The sequence below is a fragment of the Heteronotia binoei genome, chromosome 19 (assembly GCF_032191835.1).
Source record: "Heteronotia binoei isolate CCM8104 ecotype False Entrance Well chromosome 19, APGP_CSIRO_Hbin_v1, whole genome shotgun sequence".
NCBI lineage: Eukaryota > Metazoa > Chordata > Lepidosauria > Squamata > Gekkonidae > Heteronotia > Heteronotia binoei.
In genome coordinates, this window is record NC_083241.1 from 19,104,055 (window position 1) to 19,119,970 (window position 15,916).

At 43.2% G+C, this 15,916-nt stretch overlaps 1 protein-coding gene across 3 annotated transcripts in view; it reads left to right on the forward strand.

The window, feature by feature from the left end:
• The window catches only part of ARNT2 (aryl hydrocarbon receptor nuclear translocator 2), a 151,574-nt gene extending 151,052 nt beyond the window's left edge, over positions 1–522 (forward strand). For all 3 annotated transcript variants that reach the window (XM_060260270.1, XM_060260271.1, XM_060260272.1), the window contains one exon: positions 342–522. In XM_060260270.1, the coding sequence (XP_060116253.1) occupies positions 342–440 (99 nt within the window). In that variant the 3' untranslated portion in view covers positions 441–522. The remainder of the gene's footprint in view (positions 1–341) is intronic.
• The last annotated feature ends 15,394 nt before the right edge of the window (positions 523–15,916 follow it).

Here is a 15,916-nt window from a genome sequence, read left to right on the forward strand (position 1 = left end):
ACAACTGTTGTGCTGGGAGGAATCCAAGGGAGAAAGACTGGAACATGGCCCCTTTCTGATAGAGTTTAACCACTGGCGGCAGTGAATTTGAAGAGTTGACTTGTCTCAGAACTGGGTTTCAGGGTGCTGTGGTCAGCCTAACCCCTTCAACTTATTAACAACTTGCTTTTCGCATGGTTGAGTGCTGTTGGATGCAAAGTCAGCCCTGTTGTTCTGTTGCTTCCAATTAATTGCTGAAGCTACCTTTTATGCTTCCAGGGAGGAAGGCTTACCTCAAGATAAGATCAGAAGACCAACCCCCCCCCCCCCATGCTTTCTTTTCATTTTTATTTATCTTACAGGATATGCTGCCCATTCCAGGGGATCCAACCCAGGGGACAGGCAATTACAACATTGAAGACTTTGCTGACCTAGGCATGTTTCCTCCATTTTCTGAGTAAAGTATGTAGCCAGATAACCTGTGAAATGACATTCTGGGTTAAAAAAAACCCAAGAAAATAAACCACCTAGTTTTGGGCTCTGCTTTTTTCTGTGTTGCATTATCATAGAGATGTTCCTCCCAAACCCTGACTGTTCAGGTTCTAATGAGATAATTCTGGAGGTTTCTTTAAAGATTTGTTTTTGCAGCTTGTTCTCACTTGCTTGTAGAGATTGTGGGGGATGGGACGGTAAGAGGCACCTTGATTGCAAATCGTTTTTGGAGCTCTGAATATTTGACTGTGAAACCATTTTCTAACTTTTCCCTTAGAGAAAGTTGTTTGTAAATAGGTAATGGAGGAAAAGGCTCTCCGCTCTTTGGCACACATACCTGAAAGTAAATCTGCTAAATTTCAGGGGCTGTCCAAGCAAACATGTCTGGTTCGGTCAAGCATGGGGTTTTGAGTTGCAGTGTGTGATGGGGGCTCAGTTTTCATAGCCTGCTTGCCTAGGGGAAAGCACTTAGCTCAGAAGATAGACCTAGAATTTAACTGTATGTACAAGCCCTAGCTTAAACGCCTGCAGCCTTTTCAGTTTTTAAAAGATTAGTGGTAACAGGGCTTGGAAAGACCAGTGTTGAGACTCTGGAAAGTTGGTGACTGTAGCTAGTATTGAATTAAAGGGCTTTTAAAAAAAAATAACCACCTAGTTTTGGCTCTATATGTATATCAGCATGTCACAACATTGGCTATATGCAGCTGCAGTTGTGTGACTGCTGTGACAGGTTCAGGAGCCATATTTAGCTCCTCTGATGATCTGACCCAAAGGAAGGCTGCACATTGGGTGAGTTTAGGGTGAAATAGCCATATGAGCTAGAATGCCCACATGTTGTAGTGGTTAGAGTGTCTGACTAGGGTCCAAGACCCCCAGTTTTGAATCCCCACGCTGCCATGAAAGTTCACTGGGAAATGTCTCACAGCCTAACCCACCCCACAAGATTGTTATGATGGTAAAATGAAAGAGTGGGCAAGATTGTAAGATAATTTGGGTTCCCTGAGGAGAGAAAAGCAGGGCATAAATATCTAAATAAATAACTAGAAATAGGAATTATCTTCCTGGATCACAAGCACTTCAGCCTGGAGGAGAGAGAGGGGACTGGGAGGTTCTTGGGAATCACACTTCTCTAGGCAGTGATTCTGCAGCCAGAAATGTGTTTCTTCACACCATGGTGCTAAAGGTTCTACTTTAATGAAATATGTATGTTAGCTGCAACTAGAGCATTGCATGAAAAAGTGAGAGATAAAGAAATGTATAGACTGTTTCACAGAACTTGGAAAAAATCATTTCTTCTTGACTGGAAACAGTGAGGAAGGAGAAGTTTCTTTGTAGACCATCTCTGGATCATGAGCACCCAGATGGCCAGGTCTAGGCTACCACACCTCTTTTCACCTCGCCATTCTTTCTCTTGTTGGCCATCCATATGACACATTCCAAAACAGTGGGGAAAGTTCCAGCCTTCACCTCTGGGTCAGCATGCATCAGTAACATTCAGGGGAATGGGTGTAACTAAGCACTTTGCTCAAAAGATTAGTCAGGGGACAGAAAGCCCAGTCAGTCTTTCAGAAACCTCTTGGCCAAGCCCCCAGTTACTGACAGCATGAGACCACTTTCATGTAATGTGCCTTTGATGGAGAGAACAGTTTTTCAAAGGGGAAAGGCACAAACAACATGCCCCTGTGTGGCAGGATGAACTCTTGGCCAGTATACTGTGAGACTGGGCACAAAGGAGCATGGTTTGCTTCCAGTGCTCCCTCTTGGAAAGAGGGTGTGTGCATGTTTGTGTTGAAGCATTCTCTCTCACTAGGGAAGTCCTGTCCTGTTCTCAGCTTTAGATTCTACTCTCCCCATCCCCCTCCATGGTCATTTTTGATCAGGTTGAATGTAAGGGTACGCTGTGTAACCTGATCTTTTCTAGAAAGAAGCTGTCATACCATTTCAATCTCATTTTAACTCAGCTAAACTTGGACACATGTACATTTTAGTACTGTCTGTATATCTGGTGTTGTGTGAAGTGAATTCCCTGTTTTGGTTTGGGGACTTCTCCCCCATCCCCACATAAAAGAAGTTCCATTAGAAATGAGGCCAAAATGATATACCGGAGCACATACAACTGAAGCCCCTGCCTGAGGGCTGGCAGTTCACCTGTTTATGAAGTCGGGGGTCCTTGGTGGTGGAACACCAGCTTGGATGGCACTCCATTGGCTATAAAGAGTAGCATGTGGCACAAGCATCAGATGCCAAAAGGCCTGGTTTCTGTGTTCTTTCCCCGCTTTTTTTGCCCACCTCACACCTTCCCTTGGACCACATGCCTAGAATCTCTGGCCAGAGTGCAAGAACCAGGCCTGACTTATAGTCTAGACATGCAGCAGAATGAGGTGATGGCTTGGTGGCAGAATGGGCTGCACCTAGGGTTGCCAATCCTCAGGTGGATATAACCAACCAAAAAAACCTGTGGAAAAATAACAAAACAACGTTTTACAGAATGACTCACCTCAAAACACCCTCCAAATTTCACAAAGATTGGACCAGGGGGTCCAATTCTATGAGCCCCCCCCAAAAAAGTGCCCCTATCCTTCATTATTTCCAGTGGAGGGAAGGCATTTAGAAGGTGTGCAGTCCCTTTAAATGTGATGGCCAGAACTCTCTTTGGAGTTCAGTTATGCTTGTCACAACCTTGCTTCTGGCTCTACCCCCAATGTTTCCTGGCTCCACCCCCAAAGTCTCCTGGCTCCACCCCCAAAGTCTCCTGGCTCCACCCTCAAAGTCTCCTGGCTGCACTCCCAGTGTCTCCTGGCTCCACCCCCAAAGTCTCCTGACTCCACCCCCAAAGTCCCCAGATATTTCTTGGACCTGGCAACCCTAGCTGCACCGCTTTGGACTGCAGGGGGAGGGATAACAGTCTTCAAAGTTGTCCAGTCTCACTAACTGATTAGTGTGCAAAGGGGTAAGCAAAAACCTTTCTCCCCAATGTGCTCATCGTTCTAACATGTTCTAGCAGGCAGTCTAATCTGTTCTAACACCTTCCATCATTATGTCACCCCATTTTTTCAATGGCACTTGTCAAGGCTAAAAAGTATATGATAATGGCCTACCTGTTATGCTCTGCATTGGGTCACTGCCAAAAAAATCATCCCTCTATCCAGAGCTAATGTGATGGCACTGGAAATAGCCAATTGTGATGGCAGTGTTGTATCAGTTAAGCAATTCTACACATGATGTGAAAGGGAGATAATCTGACTCAGGGATGCTATTTTCAGCAGCAGTCTCATGCTGAGCATAACCTGCTTTTCCGTGCATCATTTCAGTTGTCCACGTCCATTTCTAAATGTGTTGTCTTGAAAGGATGGTATGAAATTATAAATAATTTTTACAAGTCTGCCTTTTTAAAAACTCTTTGATTCATTTTTGATGCAGTATTAACAAGAATGTTGGGTTTACCCAGTTGTTACAACATGCGTTGTATACACAAATACCTTCCTCCTGCTCCCCACTTGAGGTATGCAGCCATGTAACCATCATTGCCTTATTGCCATAACACTGTTGTTGTGTGTTTGGCTGCTTCACAAGTTAGCCAGTAAACAGTTTTGTTTAGGACCAGCAGGTTGGGTCTTGTGACTGTGTTCTAGAGGCAAGACTGGGGTCATAGCAGTATATATGCTTCAAAATACAGTAAAGAAAATGTTCAAACTGGAATGCTTTGCTATGATTTAGGGAGCAAGTACATCCTACATTGTCCGCTTGGTCTTTGGAGTTAACAACTGCGTGGACGTGGGCCTATTTGTGTAAAGTAACTTGGGGCATGATCTGGCCAAAGCTAGGCACTTTTATTACATTTTAGTCACATTGATTCCAGAGAGAAGAGAGTTAAATAAAACAACATCCAGTAGGGTTCTACCCAGGCAGTATCTGAGCAGTCGGGAGATTGTGGCAGCCATGATCCTCCCTGATTCTTCTCTGGTGTGCCAGATTCCATACTGGTTCCTCCCCAATGTTCTCATCCAGTTCTGCCCTTGACCTGCTAGATTCCTCCAAGCTACCGCTGCAAATGGCATTCCCCATGTCAAGTTCTCCCTTTATAATAGGTGGGATTGCCTACCCCAATACCATGTCATCATCATGTTGGATATTTACTTGCCTGTCAATTCCTCCTCCTGGTGGGAATTAGAGAAATGCTGGGTTCTTCACTTTTTCAGCAGGGTTCTTCTAACCTGGATTTAGCAGTGCTGGTTCAGACTTTTGTTACAGTATTTCTGGAATCTAGAAATCAGCATTCACATCTTCCATTGGAATCAGAGGGACTTATCTTTTGGCTGGATTTTCTTGGAGATTTTAGTGGAGGAATGCTGAATACATGTTTCCTACTGAAACCTTGAACTGCCTGGCTTTGATTGGATTATGTACCCTATTTCTTTTTCTTTTCTTTTTTAAAAAGGTGATCTTTCTTTTAAAGAAGTGGATTTTTCTTATCATTTGCATTCCTACCTGTTGAAAATTTTTCGTGTCAGCGTGGAACTGTGCTGTGGATCAAAGTGTATTTTGTGTTTTTAAGTGTTCTGTATAGCAAAACCAGTTTTGTGTGTGTGTATAATTAATAACCTGCTTTTTGAGACTGCATTAAAATAATAAAGCATAATTATGAGCGGTTATTAATTATTGTTTTGATGAGCATGAAAGTGATACTGCAGGGGGAACATCCCAGTCTTTGTTATTGGTAGTCATGGCAGATGTCGATCCAAGGGGATTTGGGAGGGAGGGAATGAACAAAGCATACAGAGGTTTTTTCAGCTCTTCTGAAACAGCCATTGTGGTGTGATTTTAAAGGAGAATAATGAATTAATGCAAGAGTGTTTTTGTTGTTCCTCCTGAGCTCACAGGCTTATTAAAGAACCTGTTCAGATGTTTACACTGCAGAGTGCAGCAGAGCTATTCCCTTCTAAGTCATTTTCACTGAAGTTCAAGACAGGTTACAGAATTAGATGACAGTGCAATAAAACAGCATAATACATATGGGCTTCCTAGGAGAATTTGGCTGGCTGTGGGAAACAGACATGTTGAAAACTTTAATCTGAACATTACTCACTGAACAAAGCTAACTTTACTTTGATCGAACTTCCTCACTTACACATGAACCAAGCTCCTGATCTGATCAGAAGTTTTTGTACTAGGCTTTGTGCATGAACAGTAGCTGCTTGACAGTGATAGGATAACAAACAGCACAACAGAAACAATGTAAAACATGCTACAAATGAATAAAACCTGGGATTACAAAATTACAAAACAGTGCAATGAAAAGAGCATGATACATACCGTAACCAATGCGAGAATAAAAGAAAATGTTCTAAATTTTTCAGATATTAAAGTTCACTTCATGAAAATGTCTTCCTGACCAGCTACATTTTACTACAACCTTGTTCCCTTTAGAAAAATGCCTTTGGTGGGCTAAGATAGATGTAACAATGTTTAGGATTACATGGTTAATAACTTATCATGATAACAACTTGATCTAAGGTCAGTGATCTTGGTAGGAAGTTGGTAAACACTCAAGCATTCATTAATTATTTTTGTTCAAAATTCTTCAGATTATCTTGGTTTGACAACATTTTTGTATTGTTGCTGAGCAAGTCAGATCCGTTGCCAAATCCATCTTGGATATCTGTTCTAATTAACAATATACAGTCAGCAAGTCTTTAAGAGCATATCTGTCAGCACAAATGAGAATTCCCCATATGTGGCCAATTCATCCTGCCTTGTAAAGAAAAGGACTTTCTGTAGTTCTCTCATTCCTCAGTCAGCCAGGCAACAGGGGATGTGGATGTCCTGCTTCCAAATTTCAGTGTACCTTCTAGCTAGGCATCAAATCATTGGGGACAACTGTTCACAATGCCCTGTTGGTGGGCTTCCTAGGAGAATTTGGCTGGCTGTGGGAAACAAGACATGTTGAAAACTTTAATCTGAACATTACTCACTGAACAAAGCTAATTTACTTTGATCGAACTTCCTCACTTACATGTGAACCAAGCTCCTGATCTGATCACTTCAAAAGTTTTTGTACTAGGCTTTGCGCATGCACAGTAGCTGCTTGACAGTGATAGGATCTAGTAGTGTCAGGTAAATAAGTAACAAGTTTGTGTTGCATTGTGCAGCCACTTTTGTTCTGGCATAGTCCTCAGATTAAATCTTTTTGATTGTTGAAGATGAGGCAGGCAGCACTTGGAATAATTAAAGTTTTCTGCTAGTCTTGTACAAAATAGGTTCACCCTTCTCTGCACATATGATGACATTTGTGAATTGAGAAATGATTGCAAGAGCTGATTGGAAGGGTTGCTCATGGTCAGATACCACAGTATACTAAAAATATACAAAAAATGCAAGTATACTAAAAATACAAAGTCTAAACTAAAAGAAATCAATTTTTATTATTTATTTATTTATTTCTGTAGATTTATAGGCCACCCTTTCCCATAGTGGGCTCAGGACAGCTTCCAACACAATAAAACAATCAAATCAATTTAAAACAATTAAAACAGTTTTAAATTAAGACAATTAAGCCGCAACTCGTATTAGGTGGGGTGGCAAAGATGGTATTAGCAGATCGATTAGGCTTGCTTGTCCCAACATAGGTGTTCAAATCCCAGCTGTATTGGTGTTCAAATGGCTTTTAACCATTGGAGATGGTAGAAAGGGGCGGGGGGTGGCATCTATTAAAAAATCAGTGTGGTCATGCAAAGGATGCATCTATTTTTGTTTAAACCAGGGGTAACCAGCCGTTTCTTTAACAAGAGCTACTTGTGATGAATGAAAAATAGCCTGAGCTACTCTTCTCCCCTGCCATGCAATGCATTACCAGGTTTTGATTTTGTCCTAGAAACATTACATAGACTAGAAGAACACCAGAAGTGAAGTTGTTGGCTAAGCAACACAGTGACTTTATCACAACTTCTTATTCAGACACAGATGGGATTCTTTCTTCTTAATTACTGTTTTCACAACCAAAGTCATAAACAGCAAACCCTCACCCCAAAAAACAAGAGCCTAAAAGTTACTACAAAAATTATCATTTAACTTAACAACAACTGCCAGAAATTTCACCACATATGAAGTAGTTTATTTATTTTTATCTCTGAATTACCAAGATGATTTAGCTTCTGAAGAGAATGTCCTGATTAAATAATGTAGAGATCAGTTCAGCTCTTAGATCTGAAAATTTGGGGTAGTAAAAAAAATATGATCTACAGAATCAATTCTGTTGTTGCCACAATTACAGAGTCTACCTGAATATCGAATTCCATTGAATCTTCCTGACATCAATCTAGCATGAATGCCCTTCTAAACTTTGGAGAGTTAGCTCAGATAGACAGTTTAGCATTTTTGTTGGAGGGAGAAAGATTAACACACTCTGTGGGGTCTAATCAATGTACTCTCATAATTAGAATCCCTCAGATGTCTTCTAAAGAACTGGGTCATAGAATCATAGAGTTGAAAGGGACCTCCAGGGTCATCTAGTCCAACCCCCTGCACAATGCAGGAAATCCACAAATACCTACCCCAAATTCACAGGATCTTCATCGCTGTCAGATGGCCATCTAGCCTGTTTTAAAAAAACAGAATCAATTCTTGTTTACTTGTTTCTGTCAGTAATGCTCAAACATGAAAATTTTTGATTCAGTAAAATGTGTCCTAGTCATTTGTGGGATGGTACTGCTTGACTAGTCTGAGGAAGCTTGATTCTAGATTTGATTTTAGGATCCTAATTTTCAGACTGAATGCTCTGCTCCAGGCCTTTGCTTCAAAGGGCATCTCCCCAACTTAAGCTCTCAGAGCTATTCCTGACACACATTGAAGGATTCCCATAGGCATCTTAACAGTGGTCTATTGATGTTGTTTTATTTTTATTTATTTATTTCATTTATATCCCGCCCTCCCCCACCACGGCAGGCTCAGGGCGGCTAACAACATTCTACAATCATACAATAACAAGTAAAACCTTAAAATTACAATATAGAGCAATAAAACATTAAAATATTAACTTAAAACCAATCCAGTAATACAGTTGTGATGCGGTATAGATCTTTAGACCGCATTGGCGGACCCTTGGTTACCGTTTTTCCTAGCAGTCCGAGTATGCTAATTTAAAAAGGGTGGTCTTGCAGGCCCTGCGGAACTGTTCAAGGTTCCGCAGGGCCCGCACCTCCTCTGGGAGTCGGTTCCACAGGGTAGGGGCCGCGATCGAAAAGGCCCGTGCTCTGGTACTCTGATATTTAATTTCCTTCGGCCCAGGGGCAGTCATTAGGTTTTTCCCGGTTGACCTCAGTGCTCTCTGGGGTTCGTATGGGGAAAGACGGTCCCTCAGGTAGACAGGTCCTCGGCCATATAAGGCTTTAAAGGTAACGACCAACACTTTGTACTGGACCCGGTATATAATCGGCAGCCAGTGCAGTTCACGTAGCCCCGGCTGTATATGTTCCCGTTTTGGGAGTCCCAACAACAGCCTGGCCGCCGCGTTCTGCACTAGCTGCAATCTCCGGGTCCGGCACAGAGGTAGCCCCAAGTAGATGTTGTCTGTTATTGCTCTGATCAAAACCCTGACAGCATATAGCATCTGCCCAGAGATTTTAGCATTAAATACTTTAACTGCTGGAAACATATTGGCTGCCAGAGGAGTAATAAAATCTTCAGATGCCTTCCCAGTATTCATAGTAACTCTTACAACAGAGTTCAAGCACACCTTCCGAGAAAGACTTGCTTGAAAAATATCTTCTGGATATTTGAAATATTCCATATGTTTCATGGATTAACTTGCCACTGGCCACTTGGACTTCTTTATCCTTCATTTTTTACTGAAAAGAATAACGTTTGACTTCATTACATTAATAGCTAAGCCTTCATTGAAGCAGTGCTCCAAAAACGTACCTATAAGTTTATGTAAGCCAACCACACATCTTGACAGAAGACCGATATCATTTGCACATAAGTAATTTAACATCAACCAGGCAAGGTAAGTGAAATTCATCTCCAAAAATATGAGAACTTAAATCACTGAGATATGTTAAATAGCAACAGAGCAATGTTGCTTGATTTTTTTACCCAATGGAATAGCCCTGGTCAGTTCAATCAAAGAGCATGGCAATGATCAACTACACTAACTCCTCTTCAGAATCCAGCTTGTTCTCGACCCAATGTGGCTTCTTCCTCAATCCAGAGAAGTAACTTCATATAGAGGAAAGAAGTGTATAGTTTGCCCACCACTGTTAACAAATGTATGGGCTGATAATTATTTGGGTCTGTTGGATCACCTTTTTTATGGATATTACTGCATGTCACCAAGAGGTGGGCATAATTCTTGTCTCACTGACTAAATATTAGTGCCAGAATCTCCACCTACCAGTTGGTATTTGCTTTAAGCAGCTCCGAAGGTCATATCCTTTGAAATATTAAAAATTTAATTTTTAGTACTGTGACAGGAGGCAATTTCTCCAGCTTTGGAGTAAAGACCATTTGGCAGGGATACTTTCATCAGATGGGGTCACAAATAAGGCTTGAAATGTGCCTCCCAGCGATTTTGAAAAAATCTTTTTGTTTAGAAGCCCAACTTAAATGTTTCCATGAGGTAACTAGAGCAGCTTTTTGGTTTTTGATAAGCATTCTGAATTCACATTTCAACAAAAATATCTGTTTGAATATGCCTCTTTCATTGTGAAATTTGTATTGCCAATGTATGTAGCAAATTGTGCTTTTAAATGCCCTACAATCAGTATCAAACCAATTATCCTGCCTGCCCTGGACTAGAAGACTCCATATTTTAAAAGATGTTTCTGGTTGGTAAGTATGAATGAGGGAATTCTTGGAGAAAAAAAAGGTAATTTAAAGCCTTCACCCTTAGTAAGTCTTAAAACCCTTTCCACATATCTCAGATCAATTGATGAAAAATGCCTTTGTAGCAAAAATAAAGAAAGACTTTCCTTGGTTGCATGCTTTGTTTTTTTTGTTTTATTTAATCATAAAGCAAACATACTTTATTTAATCATAAAGCAGCATAATGGTAAGAAAAGAAAAAGAATGCAATAAATCTTAGGAAAGCCATTATACATAAAGCAAGTGAACTAGCTTACAAATAGAATAACCGTGAGTGAAAATGAGAGGAAAATTAATATAAATATTAATGGAATAATCTGTTTAAAATTAATCAAATTAAGGTACCATAGGTATAAAAGTGCAAACCTAAAACGTAAATGACCATATACCCAGTAGTGGGAGTTCCTGAGCCAAGAGGAAAAGAAAAGAGATAAATTAATAATATAACCAAGAATGATATACATGATTTGATAGAAGAAGGTTGTGTCCAGACATAAAATCCAAAACCAGAGCCCATATAGAAACAAATTTATTGTCAGTCCTGTTGGAGTAAGAATGTGCACGGTCCTCAACTGTTGAGATTTTCTGCATAACAAATCAATCCCAAATTTTGTCAAACCAAGCCTGTCGAGTTGGAGGTGAAGCCGATTTCCATGCTGATGTGGTCGTGAGATGTTCAGCATCTAGTAGGATATGAATGAGATCCTTATGATGAATATTTAAGGTTGACTCATCCCATAGATCTAACAGCAGAAGTTAAGGTGACATTGGTAAAAATTGTGATGTAATCAATGAGATCTGTTGTATAACATCGTCAGAATTGTTGAATGAAGAAGTACTCCCACCAGCAATGAAGGAAAGTGCCCACAAGACCACAATTTTTCCAGAAGTGTGAACTAAGTCGAGGATTAACAGCATGTCAAGATCTTGAAAAATTGCATTCTAATATAAAATGAAGAAGAGTTTGTAGGAGAGTTCCAGATTTTCAGCCATGAGGTAAAAGGGATATTCCTGTTAAGATCTCCTTCCCAGGCTCTATGATAATGTATTGGAGAATTATCTAATTCAATCAAAGTTTTGCCAGTAAACCTTTTATAGATGTGGAGGCTGCAGCAAGAATCGATTCAGAACTCGTATAAGGTCTATACATGTTTTGTTGACCAGTTAATCATGCGCCTTGAGAAAGGAAGATATTCAAAGCAATTTTATTATGTTCCAGGATCAGAAGTGGAGAGATGAGGTGGGAAATATAGATATTTATCTTATGAACTCCATCCACCCTTTCCTCTTCTTCAGCCAACCTTTTACCAGTAGAGATGTTAAGTTAAAGATGGCAATTATTGTTTTAAGGGTCTTTTGACTAAAGGGTCTAAATGGTCCTTTCCACTTGGTTTGGCTAAGAACACAGCCGGCGTGTCCATTAGGCAGCTGCCTGGAGTGCAGCCTGGGGGGGAGAGCATCATTTTCGGCTCACCCTTGTCCCTGGTGAGGGAAATATATGAATTTGGCAGTAGTGGCGCAGTGTGTGTGTGTGCTGCCGCCCGGCTGCTTCCAGAAGCACAAATGCAAGGCGGGAGGCAGTGGGGCGCACAGTGCAAACTATGCAGCATCCGGCTAAGCTCACCCTCACTGGTGGGGGGAGGAGTGGTGCAGGGAGGGGCGCTATGCCTAGCACTGCTGGCTAAAAAAATACTAATGTGATCTGTGAGTAGATCAGTCTTTTCTATCTGAGATTAGAAGAGATTAAGATGGTAACCTAGCTAATGTCTCTGATCTCTTATTTGTGGCAGCTTCCCCCCCCCCCACCAGGATCTCATCAAAGGCTTCTGAATCGATTAGAGGGTCTTGTTGGGAACATAGTGAAAGAGTCTTGGAACTGCAAGGGGCTGGAACTTTATTAGATAAACAGTCAAATCTGTTGTAGATAGTTGCTGGTAAAAGATTTTTAAAGAATTATTCAATTTTGCTCTGCTTACAAACAGCACATGTCCTTTCAAAGGGTACTGCCCTTTTCTTACTCATATTAACAAGTGAGTGTCACAGTTTTAAAGAATGTAATTGTTACTACAGTTATATAGAAATGCTACAGCACTCTTGATAGAAGAAACATGTCTGCTGTACATAGGTACGCCACTTTTCCTAACAATCATGTCTTTTTAGGTAACTGAACATTTGTGGATTGAGTGTTCATTCAAGATTTTAAAACTAAAACTTAATTTTTAAAAACCTATTCTCTCTGTTGAAAATCCCGAATGACCTGTTAAACCATAGCCCACCCCCCATCCTTAAAAATACAGTGATAAACAACTGATAAAAGCAATGTTAAAATATAGTTTCTTAGTAAAATGGCAGCAAAAATACCACAAGGAAAGGAAGACCTTTCCTCTCCTTTTCCCTCACTTCAGTCTGTATCCTTCTCCTCCAGACATTTTCCCTGGTGGCTGATTTTCTCCATGAGGTGCACTTTTTTTCAAAATGGTGCCTCCTCAGAGGAACCAAAATACACGACACCATTCTGGAGATGGAACTGTTATTCCTCATGAGAAAAAAAAAACCCAACAGTAATGAAACAGCTGTGTAAATATATTAGGAGTCAAAACCAACGATGATATGAGTTCTCTTAATACTGTGAAAATGGCTCTCTGGTTCTCTCTGCCTTTTATCTAACCTTCCCCTCTTTGTGCCAAATACCCACAGGGAAATAAAGAACCAAACTGGAGAACCATGAAAAGAAGGTGTGTGTGTGGGGGGGGGGGGGGAGACAGACAACACACATGACTGTTAAGGGCCAAAGGCATCCTGCCATCTGCCTGATGCAGTTATTCTTTCCTTGCCTTCCCTTCCTTTCCTTTGTTATTCTTTCAAAATCCAGTTACCAAGAATACTTTTCAGTAACAAACAAGTCCAGTGTTTATAGTGTATTTCTTGGGACCCTCTCTCTCTCTCGGTTTGACTTCGCGAACGAAGATTTAAGAAAGGTGCAGTAGTCCACGTCTGCTGCAGGCTCACTGGTGGCTGACAAGACCAATGCGGAACAGGCAGGTCCGGCCACAGTGGCCGCAGGGAAAAGTCTGATTTGGGGTTGGTGCTGTAGCAGTACAATTCTTCCTCAATCTCCTTTTGTCCTCAAGACCAGCTATGTGTGCGTTCTCAAAAGAAGAAACAGCCTGGTGGATGGTGTGCCTCCATGCTTTGCGATCTGAGGCTAGGTCAGACCACTGGTGATGGTTAATGCAACAGGTACCAAGGGATTTCTTCAAGGAGTCCTTGAACCTCTTCTTTGGTGCCCCTCTATTTCGATGGCCGGTGGAAAGTTCGCCATACAGGGCAATCTTGGGAAGGCGGTAGTTTTCCATCCTGGAGATATGCCCTGCCCAGCGCAGCTGTGTCTTCAACGGCAATGCCTCGATGCTTGTAACCAGGGGCGTAGCTAGGGCTTTGGGGGCCTGGGGCCCAAGATTTATGTGGGCCCCCCTATGTGTGTGCACGCCGCCAGAAACAGGATATGATGTCACTTCCGGTGATGTCACTTCCACAGGATGGCCACCACTTGCGAGGGAGCCCTGCTGGAAACAGGAAGTGATGGAGGTGGAAAGAAAGCAACTTCAACTTTAAATGTGTTCTCCGAGCTGGCTGATGGGGGGGGGGGCTTTAAGAGCCACGCAATGTGTGCGAAAGAGCCAACATATCATATATATGTTTTAAACACCTGCAACGATGAAGGTTCCAGACCAAAATCCCGGCAGACTTGCGCAATGGCAGATCTACCAGCTGGCTGCGCTGGCGGGGCCAGAGAGACCGGTTCCGCGGTCGGGAGGCACCGGCACCACGGCCACCCCCGCCCCGGCTCCCACTCTATGACCTCGGTGGCCGGCAGCAGCACAGGCCCCTTGCGCGCCGCGTGGAGCGCAGTAGCGCGCTCCCCGGGCTGCCTCGCCGGAGGCAAGGACCAGCTCGCCCTAGCAACTGGCGGTGCCTCCTCGTGGCGCGCAGGGCAGGGAGGCTCTTGGGCTCGCAGGCGGGCGGAGAGAGCCCCCCTGTTGGAGCGGCGCAGCATGGCCCCGGCAGCCGCCCGCCTCGGCCCCGGCTGCCTCCGGCGCTAGGCGGCGGCGGCACCCAGCTCCTCTCCTCGCCTATGATCGCCAGCATGAACGTGGTGCTCCAGTGCATTACACAATGTCCCATTATCTATCTATCTGTCTCTCTCACTCTCTCTATCACTCACACGCACACATCTAAACTGAAAAGACCAAAATGGTGCACTCTTTTCTAGTAGGGAAAACTCTTTGGCTTAGGTGGGAAAAATGGACCTAGTACTGGGTTCTTTTTGAAAGGGAAACAATCTTCCTTTTTTGCAATGGCCAGGACTTCCTTCCGTCCAGAACATTTGATGTGGCTAGGGAAAGCTGACCCTCCCTTCCCTCTAACTCCATTCCAGCCTCTCTTTGGCTTCCTCTTCCCCCATTTTTCCCGTCCGGGGTGAAGGGGGAATTGACCCTATCACTGCCGGGTAGGCATGAATCAAAGAGATTCAAAGAGCCGGTGGGAAGGGTAGCCTGACCCTTCCTACTGGGCGGCGTGCCCTGCCCCCCACTCGGTTGTCCCTGCTAAAGCTCAGCCATGTAATAGGCTTCTAATGAAGCAGGCGAGAGGGGGGGAAGGAGGGCTAGAAGCGCGATCTGTTTGGTTTAAAGTCACACCTCCGGGAGGTTTCCTTCACTACCGGGTTGGGAGAAGGAAAGGGAGAATACGAGCATACGGTTTGTGTGTGTGTGTGTGTGTGCAGGGGACTAATGTTTCGATCAGTTCACAGGGAGAGAGGAGTCACAGATCATCTCGGTAGCAACGTGAGCGGCGGCGGCGGGGACGCCAGGCAGCCAGCTTCTGAGGGGCCCCTTGGCATTGCCAAGGGGCCCCCCCCAGACAGCCCAGAACTGGGGTGACCCGCCCCCCTCCCTACACCACTGCTTGTAACCTCCGCCCGCTTGAGGACTTCAGTGTTGGTCACAAAGTCACTCCAGTGGATGTTGAGGATGGTGCGAAGGCAGCGCTGATGAAAGCTGTGGAGAAACGCCATCTTAGTTGGGAGGGAACATGAAACTACTAAAGCAGGCTTTGGCCTAGCCTCCCTCCATCCCCCCTCCCTTCCAGAGTTAAACCAGCAACGCTAGGGGGAAAGCCTCCTAGAGAGGCAGGAAGTTCTTTTGTTTTATCTATTTGAGTCAGGTGGGAAAAAGGCAGTCTGCAGCGGGCCTTCGAAGGAAGAGGTTGTGAGTTTGTGGGCTCCTGAATGTGGGAGAGACCTACTCAGGATGAGAAGGACCCCAGGCAGTCAGACCACGTAAGTCAACCACAAGCCAGGGCACGTTTAGACCAGGGACAGTAGGATGCGTTTATAACCACCTTTTCTTTGTCATGCTGCTTGCTGTGCGGGTGCTGTGCTGTGTTAACCTTTTACATGCAACTGTTTTTGTTTTGTTCTTTTCTTTTCTTCTTTTCTTTTAATTAAATATTTTTACTGTTTTGAATGCTGGCAGTCAAATTCTGTACCACATAGATCCCCAACCATTTTAGACCACGCTGCTTT